At 43.7% G+C, this 26,203-nt stretch overlaps 2 protein-coding genes across 2 annotated transcripts; both read left to right on the forward strand.

The window, feature by feature from the left end:
- Positions 1-6,497: 6,497 nt before the first annotated feature.
- On the forward strand, positions 6,498-8,256 carry LOC130403705 (myeloid-associated differentiation marker homolog). The gene has a single exon (XM_056608133.1). It carries the CDS (start codon positions 6,798-6,800, stop codon positions 7,641-7,643), a length of 846 nt encoding a protein of 281 aa, XP_056464108.1. The 5' UTR covers positions 6,498-6,797; the 3' UTR covers positions 7,644-8,256.
- A 7,456-nt stretch (positions 8,257-15,712) lies between these two features.
- Positions 15,713-24,044, forward strand: LOC130374107 (somatostatin receptor type 5-like). The gene is made up of 4 exons (XM_056580695.1): positions 15,713-15,941; positions 19,315-20,066; positions 20,425-20,835; positions 21,850-24,044. The coding sequence occupies exons 2-4, from the start codon at positions 19,323-19,325 to the stop codon at positions 21,922-21,924; spliced, it is 1,230 nt and encodes a 409-aa protein (XP_056436670.1). The 5' UTR covers positions 15,713-15,941; positions 19,315-19,322; the 3' UTR covers positions 21,925-24,044.
- Positions 24,045-26,203: the final 2,159 nt, after the last annotated feature.

Genomic DNA, 26,203 nt, shown 5'->3' on the forward strand with positions numbered 1-26,203 from the left:
CCATGTTTCGATGTGGTAACACAACTAAACCACAGCATGGAAAGCTTCAGCAGTGTGTTGTTGTTTCTGTTGTTGTTGTGTGTTAAGTAGGTCAACTTTCATGGAAATCCTGAGCATGAGCTGTTATCACTTCTGCACACTCCAGAGAATTGATGACAGTAGAGCCAGGTACATTTGCAGTGATGCAGTCAGCAGCTAAATGTCTGCCAGCTGTCACTTAACTGTGGCTTAGACCTCGTACAGCTCATCTTTGCCTTCTTTGAATGTTCACAACTAAAACAAGAATTGCACTATCACACGTTTAACATTTGACATCATACCAGCATTAACAATTTACAAAATCAACAACAGAATGTCATTCTTTTTTATAGTTTAATTGTATATAGGCTATAATATAGTCCTTAGTCATTATTAAACCTTTTACCCACGTAAGTAACTTGACTCAGTAAAATAAAACCCTTTGCTCTTTATAAATCATTTCTTGATACACCTGCCCGCGACACGCTCATTTTAGTCACTGATACGGATGTGGAAACCCATTTCAAAATATTCCTTGATGTTTTGCAAACCCATAGAAGTGTATATTCTGTACATATTTAAACTAGGAGTTGGGGAGAAAAAAAGGTCCCCGCCCCTACATTCCAATTAAACCATCAGCTGCACAACTCAACTGAACTCTATAAAATACAGCTCATCTCTTGTGGTTTACCGGTGTAATCCTGGGGGTCCATGGGCCTGGATTATACCTCTCTGAAGGCCTCCAGCCACTGCTTTTGCTTCCGCTCCCGCTCACACATGAACAAAAACACCCTCTGAGGCGTCTCCGGCAGAATACTGCACTTCCACTTATACCCACAAGGGCTCTTCGGAGTGATCTCCTTTGCAGTGTAGCCATTCCTTGCTATTCCAATGAAAATGTTGCCTTGTTCCTCTGAGTTCTGCCATCAGATTAAAATGGAAAGCACAACAGGGATGGATGAGAATGAAGGGGTGGAGCAAGGTGTGTATGTGGGTTTCTGGGGGTCGGTCCTCACCAAGCGGCCTATGTAGTAAAGCTGCTTCGTGTCCTGGGTGTCCAAGCAGAACCACCTCTTCTTGAACGGTTCCAGTTGCTGTTCAGAATAGATGTGTTGGGTTTTGTGTTTTTTTTTGTGTAGGCCTATTTTCAACATTAGGGACATAACGTTTATGGCTATAGGCCAATTGTTCATATTTTGACATTTGGGCAGGCTTCTTTCTTTTTACAGAATTTCTCAATTATACCTGTTTCATGAAGTAGAAATTTCAGTTTTGTCTATTCTCAACTAATGGCCAGGGACGAATATTACACCACTACAAAGGGAGCCATGGGCATTATCGAAGCAGTGCAGGCCTCATCTGTATTCACAAAGATTATTTTGAAAACTTTTCAAACCCAAGCAGAATCCTCTGAAAGAACATTTAAAAGAACATTTAAAGTTCAATAGTTGTGACCATAAAACATTTGATTCAAGGCAAAAAATAATATGGAAAACAGAAGAAAAGGCAAAGGTACAAGACTGTGTACATTATATTTCATCCCATACTACAACCCAATAGTTTAGCCCATTTCTTGCAATATCCTTTGTCGTTATTATATTGTTTATTGATAAAAGTTGTGTCATATATTATGTGTGTGTGTGTGTGTGTGTGTGTGTGTGTGTGTGTGTGTGTGTGTGTGTGTGTGTGTGTGTGTGTGTGTGTGTGTGTGTGTGTGTGTGTGTGTGTGTGTGTGTGTGTGTGTGTGTGTGTGTGTGTGTGTGTGTGTGTGTGCTTGTGTAAGGTTTATAGCATTGTCATCAACATGACTGCCATCACCGCATAATAACGTTACTTGTTTATAATACCTGTGAATTCAGTCTCGTATTCCAGTTACGTATTCATTCAACATTTTGTATTCCTAGCTTTAATACCACCAAAATTACTCAAAAGTGTGCTATACTTTTATAGCACTACTGCTAGTGCTATATCTTATATTTTTACTTTTATTTTTTATCATATATTCTATGTCAACATATTTTCAACATGCACAGCTAATTAGTTGAGTGCTGCATGCAGCGCTCATCTATTGTTCTTCTTAAAGGAGAAATCCGGTGTAAAATGGATTTGGGATATGTTTGGTATGATAACGAGTTGGAATGTTCGTTTTGGAGCAAAAAAGCACAGATTGACGCATTCTTAAGTTGGCGGTTTTTAGGCAATTCTATCAAAACGCTATAAACTTGGAACGATAGGGGCATGTCTCGTGGTTAAAACTAAATCACTATTTTAAACCACTTACAAGGCTAGAAGTAGACCGACACTTATTTGGTGGTATAATAAGGGTCTTAACATATAAAACAAGGCATTGATAACTTTGTAAGTGTACAGATTGTTTATTAAAAAGGACATTTCATACACACGATACCATCAGTAGTTCACCCGTCGAAGCCATCTTGTTTTTAATACTCGATAGGTAGATTGACGAACACAGAGATTGTGACATCCGTCAACAACACGCAAGCTCTGTGTACTGATGTTATGGCTTGCATCGAGAAATCAGGGCATGTGTCGAGTATGTCGGCTCCTCCCACAGCCAAGCTCCGCTTCGAGTAGGATTCCCATTGGCGAAATAACGTAGCATGTGTCGTTCGAGGCTTTGCCTCGGACTACTGCTTCGAAATATGGGTTCAGTATCGGCGGGACATTTAGACTATAAAGATGTCCCGTATACGAATACAAACTCATTGCATTTGCGGTTGTATCAAGCAACATATCAAGTTCATAAGTCATCATGGAGTTTGCTAAAAAAATAAGGTTTTCCCCTGTTTCGGAGCACTTTGATCTAATTTCTCCCAATATGGTTTGCCTATTCATACTGCTATTCATTTTGAAGCATGGTTTGGCAAGTAGCAGCATAATGTTCTTTAATGTTGTCTTTTGCATTGGTTGTTTTCATTTTTATAGGTGAAATGCCTTAACTGCAACAAGCTTCTTGGTTATAATAACAATAACAATACATCTTCCATGTTGAGGCATTACCGTGCCCTTCATGAGAAAGCGGAGACACCCACAGCACCTGCTGGGACATGCACAGGTGCGGTGCGTTTTTTTTATGGATGATGCATTATAAGAGGGCTATAGCATTAGGTTACTGCTTGTTCACTTGTTTTGTCTCTTTTGCCCAGCTTCCAGGAACGGGGTACTGGACGAGGCCTTGGTGGACATGGTGGTGAAGGATTGCCAGCCTTTTACTGTGGTCAAAGACCAGGGATTCAGAGGGCTGGTAAAATTACTTGACACTTCATATGTCCTGCCCACCAGACAGGTATATAATATATTATTATGTTATCGTTCATTAACCTACATCATATATATCTTTAAAAGTCATGCTCAAAAGCGTTCTTGTTTTCTCCGGTTTTAAAGGCCACGGTGGAGGACCGCTATACCACCAAGGCAAAAGGGAGGCCAAGGCCCTTGTTCGGCAGGCTACTGCATTCAGTCTTACATCTGATATGTGGACATCCATGAAAATGGAGGCCTATCTTGCTGTCACCTGCCACTTTTTTGCAGATGGTGTGCTGAAGACCACACTGCTTGGGGTTCAGCATTTCCCCCCTACAGCCCATAACTTGGCTGAAGCTAAGGGTACCATTATGGAGAAGTGGGGCATCAGGGACAAGGTGACTTGTCCTGTTACTGATACAACTTCGTACATGCTTGCATGTGGCAGGGAGCTGCATTTAAAACAAGCTGTCTGCATTGCTCATGCCATCAACCTGATGGTAAAGAAATCCTTGGATGACACCCCTGGACTTGAGCATCTGCATACAAGTGCCAGAAGAATTGTAAGACTCTTTCGGTCCATATTCTTTGTTTGGAACATCACTTCTCTTTACTATATCATTATCCTGCCGTGACTGTTCTAGCGCTGTCCAACTAATACGTTATTTTCTGTGTAAAGGAAAGTCTAGCCCAGGATCAGCAACGCATGGGAAGACCAATGCGTAAGCTGCTGAAGGAGGTTGAGACGAGGTGGAACAGCACCTACATAATGTTGGAGAGGCTGCATTCAGAGAGAGAAGCTGTAAGTGCAGCTAAGGCTTCTCACCCTTCTGAAGTCGACATGTTGACGCCAATGGAGTTTACCATAATTAAGGAGTGACTTGGTGTGCTTGGCCAATTTAATGAGGCTACAATTGAATTGTCAGAGGAAAAGAGGGTGTCAGCCTCTAAGATTCATCAATTATTGAAAATGGTCTCAATAACCCTCGGTGAACTGCTTGGGTCCATCCACACTGACATGGCCAAACGTCTCAACAAATCAACACAACTGAAGTTAATGGAATCCCTTAAACACTGGCAAAAGACCAGTATCCTGACCCTCCCTACTCTCCTGGACCCACGTTTTAAAACTCTCGGCTTCCTCACTCCATCCAAGGCTGATGAAGCTGTGAAAAGGCTCACCACTGAGTGTGGTCAAGTGATAAGTGATATACAGGTACAATCATCTCCACTTGCATCAGCAGCGATCCATGAAGATGAAGTCCCTTCCACCTCCTGTTGTGTTTATTTTGTTATGATATTTAATCAAGTTTCTGTCTATTGGGCCCCCCTAAGCCTGTCCACCTTACACCCCCAATCCGTCTGCCCTGATTATTAGTACTGTAGCTGATAAGACATTCTCTTTTGCCAAATGATTTATTTTCTAGCAGGAGCTCTGGAGATATTTATGAATGGCACACCCACACACATGTATCACGGAAATGACTTCAATTCTCAAATGGTTTATGTTGTATTGGCACATTAATCAAAAATCACATTTTGGGTATGGAATGACTGGAAACGCGTTCATCATAATTTCTTCCACCACTAGGTGTCCCTAGAGTGCTCCGCTGCGCGTCGGGGCCGGACAACGCCCCTTAACAGTGGTATAATGAGCACATACCACAGCCTGGCGTGATCTATTGCTTAACTCAGTCACCTAATTCCGTCTAGGTTCCATACAATCACTGAATCGAATTCAATGCTAACCACTCAGCTCTCTGTATATATTAGGTGCTGGCTGCCTCAATCATCTGCTCTTACTTCTTCGCCTGCTCTTTGTGCAGTAGGCAGATCAGTGACACCGTCACCTCCTGCCTGGCCTTCATCCTGTCATCCTGTACACCACGAGGTGGGCCTTACCCGCACCAAGCCCGGCCAGATCAGTGGCTTCCTGTCCACCGTGCCAGACCTCTTTAAGGTTTTTCGTGGCAAGCATCAACCTCATATCCCTTGTGACGATCCAGTCGGGTCTTTGACCCCGGCCCTGCTGTGTGTATGCCCTTGTTTCTCTCCCTCCTAATTAGGAGATTGTGGGCAGGTGTGGGATTGATTGACCTGTACTGCAGTGTATAGAGCTCGTATGTCCGCCCCTTCCCCCCATGGGAGAGCAGCAAAGAGCTTATAGTTCACAAAGCAGCCTCGCACAAAAACTAACATTATCAAACTTCTTCACGGAAATGTTTAGTTTTCTTTGCATGAAAAATTATCATTTGAATCCACAAACAAGATATGTGTAATCCAGGGCATATAAAGACTGGGACCAGAAAATAATTACTTTCTCTCCATTGAAACCCATTCATATTTTTCCCATGGGCTCTACCGGAATGGGCTGACTTCGCCACTCTATAGAGCCTGCCGAGACAACAAACAGGGCTTCTCCCTCCCAGCATTTGATTGCCTCCGTTCCTTTGTTTGTAACACATGGACTGATATTCACATGACCTTTGTGGCACATACAATGAAGATATGCCGATGACATGATGATCTGATATTGAATTTTTAATAAGGTGTGCTCAGTGTGGCTTGTACAATAAAAATGGCTTCTTTACGCACCTATTTCCTTATAGACTGACTCAACCTGATTCGCGCTCCGTTTTCTCTGCATTGTTTACCAATGTGTGTTTAGGTGCAGAAACCCTGAAGGGTGGAATGCATGTTCTCAGGTTCTCCTGTCTAACCCGTTATAAATATGGGTTAATTAAAGCAATACTGTGTCGAGTTATGCATTGATAGCAAACCCAACGAAAGCAAAAGCAAAAAGAGATTTTACTACATCTTGAGTATATCAAATGCAGCTATAAACTTTAGTCAATCATTTGTGTAAATCATTCTGTGTATTTGTGTTTCTGAGGGAGAAACACAAATACATTCACATCCTCCTCATCTTTATCGTCCATTTTTTCCTTCTCCCTTCCACCATCAACCCGGCACTCTCCAATCCTTCATACCTAATCCAGAAAAGCACTACAAGTAATACTGAACAGTAGGGATGCACTGGCGTTATTTTTATTTAGTTAGGTTTATTTGGCGACTGTGCCTTAGCTACTATGCAGATAAGCATCTCAACATGTCTAAAGCTCGGGGACCAGAGTCCATCATGTACTGTTACGTAGCCATAAAAGGAGGGGCGACCATAAATGACACAGATAAGAACACACAGAGGCTATCTTTGTTCGGGATGAGTACACGCCATCAGGTTTCCATTCCGGCACACCTTTCCTCAACACGACGAGTCTTAAGAAAGAACTAAGAAAAGTAATCGATGTTTTAAGGCAATTCCCAAGAAAGAAGAAGAGGACAGGACAGGAGCTGGATGAGTACCCGCAGGGATATGAGGAGTTTGGAGTTCCATGTGGAATGAAGATATGTTAGAAGACACCTGAGGGAGAGACTAGATCTACAGAGACAGTGTAGAGGGGAGAGCTCAATACAAGGTCAGCGCATTCGCTTGGGACATCAACGAGCAGCTGACGATGAACGTGTCGGTGCGGTCGCTCACTGATCCGGTGGGTATTTTGCGCATTGTGGCGCTCGTCCTGACCTGCATGTCCTTTGGACTCGTGGCATCAGTTGGGGTCACTGCGTCGGAGTCTTCCTACTGGGCCTGGTGCATGTTTACCTGGTCCTTTTGTTGCTTTTTCACCCTCGCCATCCTCATCTTAGAGTTCACTACGCTCAGTGACAAGGTGCCGGTGTCCTGGGAGGACTTCACCACCGCCTTCGCCATGCTGGCCGCCCTGATGTGCCTGGCAGCGTCTGCCATCTACCCCGCCTTCTTCACCTGCAGCACCTGCCCCCGGCAGATAGGCGCCACAGTCACCTCGTGGTTCTGTTTCTTAACATACGGCGCCGAGGTGGTGCTGACCCGCTTGCGGCCCCGCGGGCAGATCAGCGGCTTCCTGTCCACCGTTTCAGGTCTCCTGAAGATCCTGGAGACCTTTGTGGCCTGCATAATCTTCACCTCTCTGGACCCCGCAAAGTTCTCCGGGTCTCCGGGCCTGCAGTGGTGCGTGGCGGTCTACTGTATGTGCTTCATATGGTCTCTGCTCATCATCCTGCTGACGATTGGACGGCTGCTCTCGTACTTCCCGGTGTCCTTCGAGATGGTGGTGACTGTGTCCAACGTGCTGGCGGCGATGATGTACATGACTGCCATGGTGATCTGGCCCTTGTACGGCTTTCAAGGGAATCTCAACGACAGTGCCCTGTGGAACAAGCTGCTCGTGGTCACCTTTATGTCCATTTTTAACTTCATTGTCTACACCGTCGACAGTGTTTTCTCCATACGCATGGTGTTCTGGCCTCAAGCCTCAAGTTAGGACGGAATACACCATTCATCAAACACATGGGGGACACCTGACATGGTACACAACCTTTGAAGGTAGTCCTCGGGCCATGGACATTTCTCGTTATTTATTCCTAATACTATAATTCAAAATACTACACAAAAATATTAGATTCCTTTAGCTATTTTATGAAGTTGGAGCACTTTTATTTTGAAATGATGCAGACAATAGAGACACTTCGACAATGATTCTTTCTGCGAATTTATTATCAATATACCAATTAACCTTTGAATTGATGCAGACGACATACCGACCGATGAAGGTGTATCCCAAGAACGCTGAGTGCATTGTTATGTTAGAACCTGATACACCAGAACTGTTCCATTCTGATGCCTTGATTTAGTTAATACAGCTCGTCCTAATCCAGGGTGACCAAATCATATGAATTACTTCCTGTGTGTCTTGAAAAGGATCCATTTAAAACCCATTTAGTATCAAATATTAACATTTGTATAGAAATAGCTTGCTTGTAAAAGTTGGTAGCTATCTACATGCCGGTATTCTATTCGTTCCTTTAATCATAGCTTGTCTCAGTGCTTTTCAAACACTGTGATTGAATACATTTGACCAATAAATAAATAATGAATTGAACGCATTCCATCCCTCATTTTATTTGGCCAGGGCAGCAGATTATAGAATGGTGACAAGCATTAAAACTGTACCGTGTGAGAGAAAAACCTAAATAAAAAAATTTAAAAAACGAAATAATGAAGGGGGGGGGGGGGGGGGACACCCTCTGCTGCCATAGATCAGAGTTTTAATGTCACAAAAATGGGAGTGTATGACAGTGTGCTCGAAATGAAAAGGCTTCAATATCTTTTGTCTGTCAAAATTATTTATAAATTCATTCGATGTAAAATTATAATTAACCATCGCAATTTCTTTCTCTGCAACGTTGCCAAAAGTGGCAAAATTGCATTTGAATAATTTGTATTTGTATGAAAAGTGATTGCACACATCCAAGATAAGCACTGATGAACCCTGGTTACTTGTCCTGACAGAAGTATGTTAAAGGCACCCAGTGCAACTTTCGAGGCTTAAAAATAAACATTACATTTCTAGTCTTTTTTACACGTAGTAAGTTTCAATAACTCCATACCATTACATACCGACATTCAAGCAGCAAAGATGAGACGTCGTTGTGTGGTGAGAACTGATAGAAAATCGATAACAACAACAATATCGCCATTTTCTTTATTTTTTGTAACCTACAATAAATAAAGCAGGCTTCCAGTCAATGGAAAAATGGCTTCTCCCCACCGGCGATTGTTGTTGTTTACGATTTTCTATAAGTTCTCACCACACAGCGACGCCTCATCTTTGCTCCTTGAATGTCGATATGTAATGGTATGGAGTTATTGAAACTTACTACGTGTAAAAAAGACTAGAAATTGAATGTTTATTTTTCATTATATGTTTACATAAAGTTGCACTGGGTGCCTTTAAAGGTGAAACCAAGCACCTCCAAGTGGAGGATTTAATTTAATTTGCGTTGTTGTTGGTGGCCGAAGAGGGAAACAAATTCCACAAACCTTGCAACATCATGGTCGTTGGTAGATGTAAAAAGCTCTTCTCATCTCGCTCTGTACACCTCATCATGACAAATATTGTCAAACCATGGATACAGTTGGATAAGACAGCTGTGGCTTGTAACATTAACTACCTACCACAATGCAGTATTGTAAAACCGGATGGATGTGATGGCTCAATAAACTGATGGATGGATGATGGATGGCTGGATGAATGGTAAGCCAGGAAAATACATGGATGGTTTAAAGATTATAGGATGGATGGGTGGATGGATGAAGTGATAGATGGAGGAATGGATCGATGGAAGGAAGAACGGATGGATGAACTAATGGAAGGATGGATGGATGGATGGATGGATGGTGAGACAGGTAGACAGATTGATGGAAGGATGAATGGAACCATTGATTGGTGGTAGGATGGATGGATGAATGGTGAGACAGTTAGACAGAAAGATGAATGGATGATATATGAAAGTCTTGTTCAATTTATGAATTAATTGATGGATGGGTGAAGATAAATGTCCCACGGTGACACAAAGTCTTGAGGACTTTGTGTCACTGGGCCCCCAGATAATTTAATCTGCCGGCTTTTACAATAAACTGTAACACACTAATTGCCAAAACGACATTACAGGTGACAGCTAAGCTGCCGTCAATTGTTTTGTTTTTGGTGTAAACTTTGGTCTGCTAGCTAGGAAATAGACACTTATTCTAAGGTGAGCCAGACAGAACAGTGCCTCACCAAGTACCGCCGAGGCAATAAACCCCTCATGTGTGAGGTTATTCCTAATGCCCAGTGTGTATTGACTATTGACTTCTGTTGTTGAGTGCAATGATCATGACAAGTTGCATATTTATAGGAATCAGGAATAGAGAACCAGATTATTAGTTTTAAATTCCAGTTACCACGGCCCACAGCCAGGTCACCCGTTTTGGTCGAGTGGGGCCTGTTGTACTTAGCCTTGTCCTGCCAGACTCTCGTACTTCATTTCATTTGCACAGAGAGTCTGGACCCACTCAATTGACAAACGTTAACTCACTTGAAGGCGGGTGTCTGTTGAAGTTTAAAACTATTGGATCTGCTCAGTGCCACTCTGGATCTGCCATTACCAATCGCTATCGTTTGGCCGGGAATCATGTTACGCACAGGCTGTAAACAAAGAAAACACTGTGCGTGAAGATGTCCGTCAACGAGAGAGTCAAAAATCGGTCAAAATTTGGATGGAGAAAACCCAATAATATACCGCAGACCCAGACGTAGTACTGAAGGGAAATTAAAATTGAGCGGAAGTAGTTAGGCGGGCGGAGCCAGGCTATGTTGTACTCCTATTTATCACTTTTATATGAATGAGGGGATTCAAATCTACTAGAATGATATTGTGGGGGGACGTGCGGCGTCTGGCCTGCAGGGGGAGTATGGGCAGGTTGGGAGCACACCGGATCGGCTGGGGGTATTGGGCCTGATTGCGGGCACCTGCTCGCAATCAGGCCAATCAGGGAGTGTGTATTTATGTGCCTGCTTTATTTTGTTGGGAGGAACCGGGAGCAGAGAGAGAGAGGGAGAGATCCAACGCGATCCCCAGCAGAGATTGCAGATCGCGGAGCGCTGAACGCGAAGACTCTCCCGGACATTGTTGATTTATAGTTTCAAGCCTCTGTTCTGTTTTGCTTTTCATTTAAATAAACAAGCTCCCAGTGAGGGACGACGAACTTGGTCTCCGCACGCTCACTGATCCTGCTACAGTGGAGCCCAATGTGGGGCGAGCGCAGACATGGACCAGTCACCGCTGGGAAGCGTGCTCGGGCATCTGGCCCAGATGGCGGAACGGCAGGGCCAGCTCCAGCAGGCCCAGAGCGAGGTGCTCACAGAGCTGGCCCAGTCCTTGGCGGCCGATCGGGCCGTCTTACGGGAGCTCCTCGCCTCCGGGGGACGCGGCAAGGGACCCAGGGGAGCGGGGTCCGTGGCCATCATCCACGTCCCAAAGTTTGGGGAGGCGGACGATGCGGAGGCCTTCCTGGAGACTTTTCAGGGGGTGGCCAAGGTCTCCGGGTGGCCTCGTCAGGAGTGGGCTCACCGTCTCCTGCTGCTCCTGACGGGGGAGGCCCAGCTTGCGGCCCACAGTCTGCCGGCCGGGGCCCAGCGGGACTATACCCGGAAGAACATCGGCCCCGGTTCCGGACGCTGGCTTTCACCGAGGGGGACCGTCTCTTCGCCTTTGCCCAGCAACTGCGGGACCAGGCGAGGAGGTGGCTGGTTCCGGACCAGAACTCGGCGGAAGACGTGGTGGAGCAGGTGGCCCTGGAGAGGTTCGATGAGGGGCTTCCGGCCAGGGCCTCCGCCTGGGTCAGGTACCACCAGCGCGAGAGCCTCTCTGCTGTGGTCGACCTGGCGGAGAGCCACCTGCAGCCCCCACCGATGGCCCAACACCGGTCCCACGCACCTGTGCAGCTGCCCTACGGCGGGATAGGCCAAGTCCGGCGCCGAGGGCGAGAGGGGGGTTCCCCGTTCCGGAGCGGGCACATGAATCACCTCCAACCCCCACTCTGCAGACGGGCGCTCAGACGGCAGGGGAGGGATGTTGGCGGTGCGGGCGGCCTGGTCACTTCCGGCGGGATTGCCCTCTAATGAAGGTGGGCCAGGTCGTCCGCGTCACCGGTGCCCCGTCTCCTCCCCACGGTCCCAGTGAGGCGTACTCTATCCCGGTGAGGATACAGCGGGGTACGTACCAGGCACTTTTGGACTCGGGCTGCATACAGACCATGATCCTTCAGCGCCTGGTGCGGTCCGAGGCATTGGTGGTGGCGTCAAGCGTTTCGGTGAGGTGTATACACGGCGATGTGCACGAGTATCCTTTTGTCCCCATCGAAATTCGTTATGGGGGGAGAAAATCTAGTGTCAAGGCGGCGGTTAGCTCGAGCCTCACGCATCCCCTGATTCTTGGGTTAGATTGGGCAGGGTTTCCACAGGCTGTTAGGGGGACTACGGGGATGCAGAAACGACAGGTAGGGACATGTAAGGCGTTTGCTGTGTTCTGCGCCAAGGCGGGGGCGTCCGACGCTGCTCAGAGATCGGGGGAGGCGGGGGATCCTCAACCCGAGGTCCCAGCACCGAGGTTCCCACCTGTGGAGGATTTCCCCCTCGAGCAGTCTCGTGATGCTACCCTAAGCTCAGCCTACGACCAGGTGATAGTAATTGATGGGAGTCGGGTCCGGCCAGACGCATTGCTGACTTACCCACACTTTATGGTGGTTAGGGATAGGCTTTATCGGGTGAGTCGTGACACCCAGAGTGAGGAGGTTATCACCCAGAGGCTGGTACCCAGGAGCAGCCGGGAAATAGTTTTCCAGGTGGCGCATTATAACCCAATGGCGGGCCATTTGGGGTACGATAAATCACTTAACCGGATAATGGCCCGGTTCCATTGGCCAGGGATTCGGGCGGAGGTGCGCAGGTGGTGCGCATCCTGCCCCGAGTACCAGTTGGTGAATCCCCCGGCCGTCCCCAGGGCTCCCTTGCGGCCCCTTCCCCTGGTGAAAGCACCCTTCGACCGCATTGGCATGGACATTATCAGGCCATTAGAACGTTCCGCACACGGGTATCGATTTGTGTTAGTCCTGATCGACGCAACCCGATACCCGGAAGCAATTCCGTTGCACAACATCTCCGCGAAGAGTGTTGCGCAGGCGTTGTTTCATGCCATATCGGCCTCGGCGGCACTCTGGGAGGTGCTGCTTTATTTACGGCAACAACACAATTTACGACAGCTCAACTGCCACAAAGCTATAGAGCGTAGCAGTGTCCACCTTTTTTAACAGCTCTGGTTTCGGAATTAAATTTCCCCATAATTTTCAGCGTTTACTTTTTCGTAAAATCGTTATATAAAGAGTTTTAAGCCTGGAACCAAGCCTTCGTCATGGTAGTCGTGACAATTAAAAGTTTGATTCAGGGCAAACAATTATTTGGGAAACTGAAGAAAAGGCAAAGATACAAAACTGTGTATTCATGTGAATTCAGGCTCATTAATTAATTTAAATGCATTATGTATTCCTAGCATCTTTTTTTCAATCATATATTATATATCAACATATTTTTCAACATGTAGAGCTCATTTCCTCTACAGCTTTTAGAACCAACTCTCTAACTTCAAAATCAAAACCTGTATGGTGAAAATGAATGGAATTTTTACTCTTGTGCTCTTTTGTTTGGAGTAAATGCCGGCTAAATCATTTATATTTAAATTAGAAATGACTGAAGTGCACTATATAGGTAATACTTCTTCTTCTAGATTTGTGTAAATTACACTTCACAAGGAACTCATAAACTCGTTTGCATTGTGCACTGTGCTTAGACTCAATTTTTCTAAATTTTGACTCCCACCATGATCAAAGCATGTCGCCCAGTGTCAATCGGGCCGCTGATCAACTGGTTTTTATTGATTTTATGTTTTTTACGACGGTATGCTTCGGCCAACCAGGAAAATGCCCGGTATGCCCGATGGCCAGTCCGTCCCTGGGCCCCAGACTTCCCTTTCCTGGGCGGCATTGATCAGCTCTGACGGGGGGATCCCGAGGCGCTCTCAGGCCAGTGTTGAGATATAATCACTCCATCTAGTGCTGGGTATTCCCGGAGGCCTCCTTCCTGCTGGACGTGCCTGGAACACCTCCCTAGGGAAGCACCCACTGGGCATTCCAAGCAGATGCTGGAACCATCTCAACCTACTCCTTTCTAAACAGAGGAGCAGCGGCTCTACCCCAAGTTCCTCACGGATGGCTGAGGTTCTCACCCTATCTATAAGGGAGACGCCAGCCACCCTCCTGAGAAAACCCGCTACTCGTTCTTTCGACCTTCACCCATCCTTCAAGACCATAGGTGAGGATAGGAGCGACAATCGATCAGTAGATCGAGAGCTTTGTCTTCCGGCTCAGCTCTCTTTTCATCACAACGGTGCGACAAAGCGAATGCAATACCACCCCCGCTTCTCAGATTCTCTGGCCAATCTCTCGCTCCATCGTCCCCTCACTAGTGAACAAGACCCTTAGGTACTTGAACTCCTTAATTTGGGGTAAGGACTCATTCCCTACCCGGAGTAGGTAATCCACCGGTTTCCTGCTGAGAGTCATGGCCTTAGATTCAGCGGTGCTGATCCTTATCCCAGCCGATCCAGTGAGTGCTGAAGGTCACAGGCCAATGATGCCATCAGGACCCTATCATCGGCAAAAAGCAGTGATGAGATCCCCAGCCCACCGAACCAAAGAACCTCCAGAACCAAAAAACACATGTAGACCGGAAGGGCATACTCCCATCCTTTCAAGAGTGGAGAGCAGGTTCGTGGTTCCACATCCGGGGCTGAAACCTTATTGTTCCTGTTCAATCTGAGGTTCTACAATGGGCCAAACCCTCCTTTCCAGCACCTTAGAGTAGACTTTTCCAGGGAGGCTGAAGAGTGTGATTGTAATTTATTGTAATTGGCACACATTCTCTGGTCCCCCTTTTGGAACAGGGGAACCACCATCCCGTTTTTTTACTCCTTTGGCACTGTCCCAGACTCAAATGCAATGTTGAATAGGTGTGTCAGCCAAGATAGCCCCTTCACACCCAGAGTTTTCAGCATTTCTGGCCGAATCTCATCAATCCCTGGGGCTTTGCCACTTTGAAGTTGTTTGACTACCTCAGTGACTTCCACAAGGGAAATTGACATAGAACCCCCATCGGCCTCAAGCTCTGCCTCCCCCATAGAGGGCATGTTAGTCGGATTCAGGAGTTCCTCAAAGTGCTCATTCCACCGACGACTACCACCTAATTTGAGGTCAACAAAGTCCAATTCTTAATGTACACAGCTTGTACGGTTCCCCGTTTCCCCCTCCTGTGGGGGCCTGACAGTTGTATCGGTCAATTTATTTGATGAAAATCTTTGTTAAAATTATGAATAATGTAGATCAGACACTACATTGAAGGTGTACTTGTAAACAGTTTAGATCACTGTGATGGACCATCTTTTAGTTTTATGAAGGCTGTGTGTGTGTGTGTGTGTGTGTGTGTGTGTGTGTGTGTGTGTGTGTGTGTGTGTGTGTGTGTGTGTGTGTGTGTGTGTGTGTGTGTGTGTGTGTGTGTGTGTGTGTGTGTGTGTGTGTGTGTTTGTGTGTGGTATTATCAAACGAACTGAATCGAGGAGCAAGACTAATAAAGTAATACTGCCATAAATCGTTGCTTATTCTTTTCATATATTTATTGTTGTTTACATGTCTATCTAACTCAGATATTTTCCCCAATTGAATGTTTTGTTGTTTGATGCTTCAAAGGAATGCAATTAGTCTGAATAACTATTTGCGTCCCTATTATTGTTAGAAAAATAAACATCCCAATTTAAATAACGAGGATGGTTTTTTCTTCCTACCTACGTATTCTGATGGCAATCATGCAACAATAGGAAACTGGAAATAATGGGAGTGTCTCGTTGGTCCAAAGGAGTGGTAACGTGTTTTTTGCCCCAAATACATAAATAGCCTACCAGCAGACCACTGTGGTCGACAGCATCAGACTTCGCCAGAGTTCAACCATAACTAAAAAAACTGCTGTTTGGGGCATCGTCGTTTGTTTTAGTTGGGCTATTTTATGTTTGCATAACATGGTCGGGATTTTAGATGTAATCCATAATGTCAGTTCAGGCGACAGGATATTTTGTCTTGTGGATTTTTGGGAAGGAATACATAGAAAAAAGACGCAGAACACAGAGATCTTCATGTAAGTATGAAAGAGAGGATTTTGTTAAAATATTTTTCTAAGTATTCGCTGAAATAACAAACAGCCTGCTACCAAAGCCAAACGTGGAGTGAGTTGCGTGCCATAGATAGTGAATGAGACAGACAGTATCTTACAGTTACACCCCTCATGCTGTGAAATTGCTGTTTCAGTTATTTTCATGCTAAAAATTAAAACAGTTTTAGTTATTGTTGCCAATGTCATGCAGGAATAACCTCTTATTTATTTTTAAATAATGTGTTTTATGATCTCAATTACTTTAATGTTAGGATATGATTCTAGAATACGCGCATTCATGAGGCCTATTCGGGAGAAACTAGCAAATGAAAAACTGAATGTCGTAAGTCACACGATATCTTTATGTCGCATAATTTGTTATTATACTTCGCATCCTTTTCAACAACCGTTGTCATATCAGAATAAAACAAAGGAAGTGTTCATTTCGTCGTTTGGGCCTATGCCTATAATTTATTATGGTCTAATTAAACTTGAGTTAATATTAGGCCAACATCGAGCATGTCTCTGGCTTATTATGAAGCACTTGTTGATAGAAATGTGTCAACAAGCGATCGGAGTCGCACGGGGACCAACTTTTGTGTTCGTCAACACACATCGCTGCGGGACGCGCGTCATCCCTGTGTTTTGTAGAGCGGTTCAATGCATCTGGACGTCATGTCAATATTATTTGTGGAACAAGCAGGCCTCCACCAACTACCATAAGGTCACCCTTTCGTAACAAACTGACTACTCCATTGTCCTAAATGAACTGGGCTCTGAGTTAATACTATTAACTCCAAAAACATTTTGTAGTTTACTTTAGTTTTAGTTGTAATTTATTTATGCGCACAATGAAAGAATACTCTAAAAGAAGACTTACATATTTAAAAATAGCATTCACATACAAGTGCAGGAGAATGTCAAAACCCCCAGCGCAAACCCCTAACGCAACTACCTACGATCTAGATTAAAAGAAAATATAAACGATTAATTTCTACTTAAGTGCCACAAAGGTGCATTACGATAGGTAGTAGTGTGTGTGTGTGTGTGTGTGTGTGTGTGTGTGTGTGTGTGTGTGTGTGTGTGTGTGTGTGTGTGTGTGTGCGTGCGAGCGTGTGCGCGCGCGCGTGTGCGTGTGTGTGTGCGTGCGAGCGTGTGCGCGCGCGCGTGTGCGTGTGTGTGTGTGTGCTTGCGCTTGCGTGCGTGCCTGCATAATTGCCCGTGTGTTTTGTGAGGGGCTTGGTGGATTAGGCTGGTCTTCAATCTTTTTAATTTATTAATTAAGGAATAGTTGATTTTTGTGAGTGGTTAATCAAATTGAACTAAGTTCCCTGAAGTTCAAAAAGTCAGTGTGAGGACCACAGTTGGTGATTGTTGACTCACCTGACAAGCCTCTATCGTCACCAAAAGAACTCACCGTAATAAGTCATTCAAATAAACAATCATGACAGACAACAAATAAGAAAGACACAATTGAGGCTCAACAAAAGTAGTGAGTTTGAAAGAAGGCCAAAGCAAAAAAGTTAAACTTGTTGTGTCAGTTTGACTAGAAACAGAGAGGGCGGGGGTGTTGAGGTCATTCTCCCCTATTGTGGAGCTGGCCACATCCCAAGCGAATGCACTTTACAGGACAAATTTCTCTTTGTCGGACAATAAAGTTGATCTTATCTTATCTTATCTTATCTTAGTCTGACCTTAACCACACCAGACCATTGAGCAATACGTCAAGCCAAAACGGCTTTGGATTAGAATTTTAAATGGTCTGTAACCTCCGTCATTTGGAGGAACTGCTATGCAGAATTTCTTAATTTCTTAGGGTTCAAGAAGTTAAGGGGTTTTAATCAAAAGGTTGTGGGTCCAAACCCCAATGTCTACTATCTACCTGTAGGAATACCAGAGTAGGATCCCTAACCCCTACCTGCTAAATGAAATGTTAAAAGAAAATTGCATTGGATAAGATTGTTTGCATAACAATTAAATCTATGTTGTTTATGTTTGTCCCAAAGATATCCTTGCACAGGATAGGATTGCCACTTCAATAAAGTTGTCAATCTTAGTCTTTTTCTTGCTGGTGCTGTCGTTACCCCATGGCCAGGTTTCTGAGAAATGTTGAACTGGTTCTCCTTGATTGTTCCAATGTTTGTTGTCAACAAGGAGTAAATTAGGAGAAACGGCAGGTTGGCTGAATGCCCAGAGCCTTCAATGGAATCATTTTCTCTTAGAAGATATATAGGGAGCTTGTTGCCCATGCCAGTAGATTCATTCATACTTAGGGATGGGAATTGATAAGAATTTCACGATTCCGATTCCGATTCCGATTCTGCTTATCGATCCGATTCCTTATCGATTCTCTTATCGATTCTCATTGGGTGAGAAAATAAGTATTAGTATTATTATTATATATAAGTATTATATTTGTATTATATATTGTATTATATATTGTATATATATATTGTATTATATATAAGTATTATTATTGATTAGACAGAGATTTATTAGATGGGCCTACCTAATAAACCGTTGTAACACACAAGATCGGAAACTATAGCAACGCCGGTAAACAAACCCCGAGAAGCCCAATCCCTATGAGAGCTCCCCACGCTACGGCCATCCGGAGGGACACAGAGCTGTTGGCCGTGATATCATACAAATATATTATATTATATATAGAGCTCCGGGAGTCGCAAACGGCAACAATCACTTTCTCCTCCATGCTGCAGTTCACCCCGGACTGCACTGCACTGAGTTCGACAGTTGAACGCTGATTGGCTCTTACGTTACACATGGCACTCAGTTGTCAGGCTGATTGGCTGTCATCATGCGAAATTTGCGTCAAAGTTGAAATATTTCAACTTCAGCGAATTTGTCGCGGCACAAATCCTCGTGAACGCGCTTGCCTGTGCACGGCGAAAGTGTGGCACGACAAATTAAAACTTGTCGCCGGTTTTCTCTCGTGAAAAATTCGCCCGATCTCTACGTTCACTTTGTATGGGATCTCATCGCTCCGTCTTGTTTGGTGTGAAAGCACAATACGCTTCTTCCTCGGCAGCGGCATGTTTGCTGCGTTCTTAAGCAAAACAAAGCAGCGTGTTTGTGACTTCATAACGCATTTGCCATGACCGGAACCGATAAGCGGAATCGTTAAGCAGGCTTGCTAATGATTCCAAGGAATCGGTTGACTCGGCACCGGTTCTCAATTCCCATCCCTATTCATACTGTGAATGCCTCAAATTACACTTGTACACTCACATAAGATCCTACAGAATTGCATTTAAGTTTCGGCCATCCATGCAAAGCCCCAAACAAAATTGAAGAAAGCAAAGTTAATCATTCCTTGCATCTTTCCTGTGTTTCAAAGGTCCCTGAATGGAAACCTTCACAATGAATGAATACAGTTGGATGTCAGAGGCCGAGGACATGACATACAGGTCTCCGTCCTCCACGCCTCAATTGGACTACTTCTCCAACTCCAACGCCATGAACACTTCTTATCTCCCCACCAACGACACCAATGATAAAGCCTCACCCTTCTTCGGCAGCTGGTCGGTGGCCACAGCCATAATCTACATCACTGTCTTCATTGTGGGACTGCTGGGCAACACACTGGTAATCTACGTGGTGGTGCGCTATGCCAAGATGAAAACAGTGACTAACATGTATATTCTCAACTTGGCTGTGGCCGATGAACTCTACATCCTAGGCATCCCCATCCTTGGCACCCAAAGTGTACTGTCCTATTGGCTGTACGGGGAGTTCCTCTGCAAAGTGTACATGACTGCCGATGCCATGAGCCAGTTTACGTCCATCTTCTGTCTGACGGCGATGAGCATTGACCGCTATCTGGCAGTGGTGCACCCTATTCGTAGTGCCAAGTGGCGAAGGCCACAGGTGGCCAAGGTCTTCATGTGTTTGGTGTGGGTAATGTCCTTCCTGGTTGTGCTGCCAGTCACCATATACTCAGATGTCCAGGACCGGTTCAACTCCTGCAACATGAGCTGGCCTGAACCCCAAGACCTGTGGTCCACAGTCTTCATTCTCTACACGGCCATTCTGGGCTTCTTTGCTCCCCTGCTGGTCATATGTCTCTGTTACCTGCTCATTGTAATTAAGGTACGCCGTTAAATTGTATTGTGATGCTCCTCTTTCATACTACTGGCATTTATCTGTTAATACAATATGATCTTAAATGTAAAGTGTTTCTATTAAATTTTTAGCTTTTCGTTTAACAGATTGACGCCAAACTCAGAACCACTTGGCTGAGCATTGAACACCCTAGCCTATCCTGTTGAGCTGCATTATTTTGGATGAACTGTTTAAAATACTATAAAAATCCTGGTTAATCTAAAGGGGGGCATGGTCGAAGAGAGACAGTCATATGAGGGCAGTCTATCGTAGTTCCTGCTCTACAGATTTTCTCTTTTGCCAATGTATGAAGATAATCCATTCCCACTTAAATTTCTAAATTCAGGTGAGGTCGTCAAGCATGCGGGCAGGCTTGACCACACGGCGCCAGTCAGAGCGCAAGGTGACACGCATGGTGGTGATCATCGTGGTGGTGTTTGTGATGTGCTGGCTGCCGTTCTTCATCACCAACATTGTCAACCTGGTACACATCATCCCCGAGAATAGCGTCAGCGCTGTCTTCTACTTCTTCAGTGTGATCCTCACCTATGTCAACTCCTGCGCAAATCCCTTCCTCTACGGCTTCCTGTCCGACAACTTCAAGCAGAGCTTCCGGAAGGTGCTGTGTCTCCAAAAGGGGAACGGGTTGGACACCACCATTCAATCAGGGGGCACTCAGGCAGCGATCAAGAAGAATCCATCTGGAAAGCCTGGTGGTCGTCATAGCACGAATGGAAACAACATGCTAAACACAGAGGTAATATGAAGCTAGGGGCATGTAGCTCATGTCACCTAACTATTCAAAGTCAGGTCCCTTTATCACAATCACATGCCCCTTTTCCACCGACAGTACCAGCTGAACTCGCCTTGGCACAGCTTGGTTTGGTTCCAGGCATGTCGTTTTTCTATCTAGAAAGGACCACGCGACACATAGACAGACAGGGTTACGTACATGAGCGTCTGCACCTCTGTCCCGGTCCACGTGAGTTCTTGCGCGCGGATCATGCATGTTCAATAATCAATCACTATTGTTGACTGAACGCTGATGATAGCATTTAAAGATGCCGGGTATCGGGTGCTGGGTGTTGGGTGTCAGGCTTCGACATTGCGCTAATCATTATTCGTCCAGTGGCGTCACTCTGGCCAATCAGTGGCCAGAAGCCTATTAACGTCACACAAAAGTATCAGTTCAGCTCTCGGAACCGCGACGGAGGTGAGACTAAAAAAGTACCAGGTACCAGATAGGCTACCTAATTTTGGCGATCAAAACACAAAAAAAGGCGGGCAGAGTCGAAGCGTGTTGAGTTGGTACTGTCGCTTGCAAAAGGTTTTGCAAGACCAAATTCCAATTAAACGATACCCCATTTCCATACATTGTGAAGCCCTCGAATAGGCAAAACATTTAACAAAAACCTGATTGGAAAGGACTCTTTGAAATTCGCTCTATTAGAAGATCATCACTTGAATAGAATATCACCTTGCTATAAGAGCTAGGGTATAAAGCTAGAGAATAAAGCAAGCAAAGTTGTGTGCTATCCACACAATACCAGCCTCCTCAATTCTATAACAGCTAAACAGACAATTGTCTTTCATATCATATTGTAAATGATACAATATGATTGTGTACAGTCAGTGAGTGAAAAGCAGATGTTATTACTGCAGTCTCTGTCTATCTAGCACTGCTTACCCATCCCTTCTTCATTTAGTCATATTGCTTACATTTACTATTGTTGCCCTAAACCTAACCCTGTCTTTGTCATTGTCCTACCAGGCAGACGTAAGTGCAACCGTCAAGGACGAGCTTTTGCCGCAGCATGAAGCAGTGGTTGATCAGACAACGTTATGAGCACGCAATCTTCAATGTTGATGGTCCTGCTATTCTGAGGTCCAAAGCCCAAGTTCAATTTTAAATTACTCCAATAACCCTAGTTCTTCCCAGCAAATCCCAAAAGTTGAAATGGGAAGCTGAAATCATGTCGAAGATTTTTCCATGGTAATTGCAAATATTATATTGAAATACTAACCTTCTCTTAAAAGGTTCCTGATGCAATTGTGTAAACGCAAAAAATAATTGTTGAACATTGTTGAACATTTTTAAACAATCAAATTCAGTTCATATTTGAATTAGGCTATTCAACCTGCAATTAAGTGATTGTTTAGCTTTAAGAATGTTTCAAATAAGCATACATGTTTTTTGAATTTGTGTTAAAGTTCTTATTTGGCCAGTAAATGTGTTCACTAAGGCACTTATTTAAAGTGTATTTTCTTCTTTTTTTCAGGCAAGAATTTTTCCATAATTAGTTAACGTTTCACAGAAAAATTTCAAGATATGTTAATTATATGCTAAATTTCATTTTCAATCTCAATCTCAGGTATTTAATAATAATGCCCTTAATATACAGTATATTCCTAAAATTAAGAAATGTATTATAAGATTTATATGTTAAGGGCATTTAGGATTAAAATTATAATGGAGATTTTAAATATATTAAAAAATCTGATTTCATATTTAAGATTTAAGACACAGGTGTTGCTATACAATGATTAGGTCTACATATAAAATATGAAAAATATTTCCTGTGAAAAGGTTATTTAAAGATTGTAATTTTAAAACAGGGAGTATTATAGAACGTCAAAATTAAATTCAAGACCAAGCAGTGGCAACTTTAATGTTTCACGTCCATAATCCTTTTGTTTGTTTCAGTTTAGTAGTTTCTGGGGGGGGGGAGGGAAATCAACTTTCAATAAATGAATATTAAAAATAATATTAAGAAATTTTAGGTTGTATCAATGCTGCGCTACAAACAATGAAAGTACTATACACACCTGTTTTTGATACTACCAATAACATTATCCCTTCTTGATTTAACAGATTGCTTGTTACACGGGTTAAATCTTAAAGCATCGTCTTACATTAAATCATAACAAAATATTTCCTCTGGTTAGTTCCCTTTATTATATATTTTTTTTCTTTTTTCCTCATGTTAACTGCTCAGGAGTTGACAGCGTGTTTTTTTGACAGCCAATTTTTTGGATCTTTGCCACACTCTTTTTGCTAAAAATGACTCAACAGTGTGGATAACATGATGCTGAAAAACGCTGCTTTAGATGTGTCCCTAGCTCAGTGAGAAGAATGCATACGTTATGTTGTGGGAAACCACAGTTTGATCTGACAACACCTCTCTCTCTCTTTCTCTCTCTCTGGTCCTCTGCCCCCTATCCACGCTTTATTTACTGACAACCTGGTTATATGGCAGCCTGTTGCGGGGACAAACAGGCCAACTGCAACCCCTGCTCAAAACATTTATCCCCTCCATTATTTGTGGCCAACTTATTTTTCTTTGCATGTGCAGGAAAAAAAGTTATGATGTAGGTGAGTTATGACAGTAAGACCTGCTTCCTGTTCCTGTAACACAAACATTTTGCCTATTTGTTCGTGCCTCAGAAGGTTGTATTTTTCTCAGAGCTGTGATTGAGCTATGGATTGTCAGGGTGGGCAAATTAATCTGTCATATTTGTAAGGATGAAACAAATCAACAGCTGAACCCAAACTAATTATAGTGAACATATTTGTTAAATTTCCAATCCGATTGTACTTTATTTGCTTGATATCATTCATGGATGTCGGTTCTTCTGCATTTTACATTTGCATTTCCTGTATCACCTCCTAGATACTTGTACGTACCACAAGGCTTCTCACAACTAGTCATATGTACCATGTGATGTTCTCCTGAGGAAAAATGTGTCTACCAATGGTAGATGTCATTTGGGGTAATTTTTTTTCCAGAAACCTCTTAGAGTAACATTGTGGCGCAAGCATTGGAACATTTGGGTTCAATATGCTATGGATATATGTGTGTATTTGTATGGATGTTGAAATATATATATATATACATATATATATATATATATATATATAATAAATGTTTGGTAAATAAAATACATACAAACATAATTCTCCCCGTTGATAAAAAAACAACAACACAAGAAACCCATGGAGCGGGGCCAAATCATCGGTCAAGAAAAGCAGCGTGATTTGCTCCAAAACCTCTATAAGTGAGGTTGTAGACTTACATTGTACAGGAGACATCGTTCTACAGCTGGAGTCATAATTCTAGTTGAGAGGCTTGGTTCACGATTTGGGAACGAAAAACTAATCTTGAATCGTTTAGCCATGCTGAAAATATGCTTTTTCTTTTTTTGGTAAAAATGGGTCCAAGTCACTATGCTAAGGATGGATTGTTCCACCTGTACAATTTAATTGTATTGCCTTATTGACCTTGCTAGATAGCATCTATCATTAAATCAATAAGCTTGAGCAGCATCAACCATGTGACAAGAGGTAAACAAAGACATGCAAGATAACAGCATAGCACTCCACAAAGTGCTATTTTGATCCTCCAGACAAAGTCCATTTATCTCGCTAATTGTTTTTTTCAAAAAAGAATTAACATGGTATGATCGATTACAACAACCACCAAGCAAACAAACAGGATTATCTGTTATCAAAAAAAGTAGTTCAGTGAATATCCATTGTTTTCAATGTCATCAAAAACAGCTAAACAACAAAACTCTGTGTAACCTTGTCAATCTCTTCCAAATAATCATCTAAGTCACCAGGTCTACTGTTTAGATGTCTGGAAACATAAATCGAATCCACCTCAAACATTAAAGGGGACATATTATGAACACTTTTTCCTGGGGTTTGGGATGTTGTTTTGGGTCTCTGGTGCTTCCACACTCATCCAAACTTTAAAATAAGTACGTACATGATTTTTTGAGTGAGATATTTCTGAAAGTACAGTTACCGAACTAGCGAGTAAGTTTCATTGCCCCCTCCTATGTAGGAAGGGGGCACATTTGAATATTACCTCCCACTTCCCCAGCCGGCGGCAGCCCGGCAGCTCCGGCGGGAGGAGCTCGGCGGTAGTCCGTCCGCTCAGCTCCTGGAGTGCAATCCCTTTCTCCTCCATGTCGCAGTTCAATCTGGACTTCAGAGAGTCAAAGCCAAAGTTCCTTTCCCTCAATTCTTCTCAACCATGGCCGGGATAACCCCCACTACGTGTCTTTCTTATTTTGGAAGTACCAGAGACGTCAGACTCAGTCTTTATGATTCATAATATCATCCGAGGCGCACATAGCATTTTGTGATATTAGATATTAGATTAAATAGATACCTATATATTACATTAATATATAATAATATAGTATAATACTTTATTTCACGATAACTTCTCAATGCCGTGAAACACTCCGTTCACTTGCATGGGCCCTTCACAACTTCCGGCGGTGAATTATATTTGATAATTCACCGTTGCTAAGTATAATTGACCGCTGTTAAGGAAAACAAAGGATTTTTGCCTCTAATGACATCTTTGGTATCTCTCTGCAAGAAGTCCGGTAACTTGTCAAGCCCAGCGTCTTTGGTTGCTAAGCGACGTCAAAGTCTTTGGCGGACTATTTCTCTGCTGATCAGCACTACGAATGCTGGTAACAAAAAGGCACACCATGTGAAGTTATTTTTTCGTTTTGGCAAGTAGCTGTGTAATAAGCGGGATAATGTATAGAACGTCGCCGGTCATTATCGAAAATAAGCCCCTTCAGGGATGTATTGCATGGAATTCCGTCTGCACCTTTCATTGAAACGAACACTGATTATTGATTTTTGTGTATTAGTAAGTGTGGAAGATGTAATGTGCCCCCTTCATTCGCTGAGCAGTTTAAATCTTTGAGGGCCCATCATTTTGCTGTGACAAGACATTCATTCCTTCTATTCTCTGGAAACAAGTGAGGCGTATCAATATTTCACTGATGAGACGAAACTTTCAGCTGACGGAGGGGATTTTTCTTTTTTATGAGCTATTATTTTATGAAGTACTACCAAGCATTATCAACGAACCGATTTAGCATGTCAAATTAAACTAATAAGCCCCAATCAGTTTGCTAGCTCGTTTACCAGAACCCCAATATATACTGCGTGTGTGTGTGTGTGTGTGTGTGTGTGTGTGTGTGCGTGTGTGTGGTGTGTGTGTGTGTGTGTGTGTGTGTGTGTGTGTGTGTGTGTGTGTGTGTGTGTGTGTGTGTGTGTGTGTGTGTGTGTGTGTGTGTGTGTGTGTGTGTGCGTG

The sequence above is a fragment of the Gadus chalcogrammus genome, chromosome 2 (genome assembly GCF_026213295.1).
Source record: "Gadus chalcogrammus isolate NIFS_2021 chromosome 2, NIFS_Gcha_1.0, whole genome shotgun sequence".
Taxonomy (NCBI): domain Eukaryota; kingdom Metazoa; phylum Chordata; class Actinopteri; order Gadiformes; family Gadidae; genus Gadus; species Gadus chalcogrammus.

Coding starts and splice junctions, on each gene's coding strand:
- LOC130374107 (XM_056580695.1), top strand. CDS start 19,323: ATGGAAACCTTCACAATGAATGAATACAGTTGGATGTCAGAGGCCGAG. Junction 20,067..20,424: donor ACCTGCTCATTGTAATTAAG/GTACGCCGTTAA, acceptor TTCTAAATTCAG/GTGAGGTCGTCAAGCATGCG. Junction 20,836..21,849: donor ACAACATGCTAAACACAGAG/GTAATATGAAGC, acceptor TTGTCCTACCAG/GCAGACGTAAGTGCAACCGT.
- LOC130403705 (XM_056608133.1), top strand. CDS start 6,798: ATGAACGTGTCGGTGCGGTCGCTCACTGATCCGGTGGGTATTTTGCGC.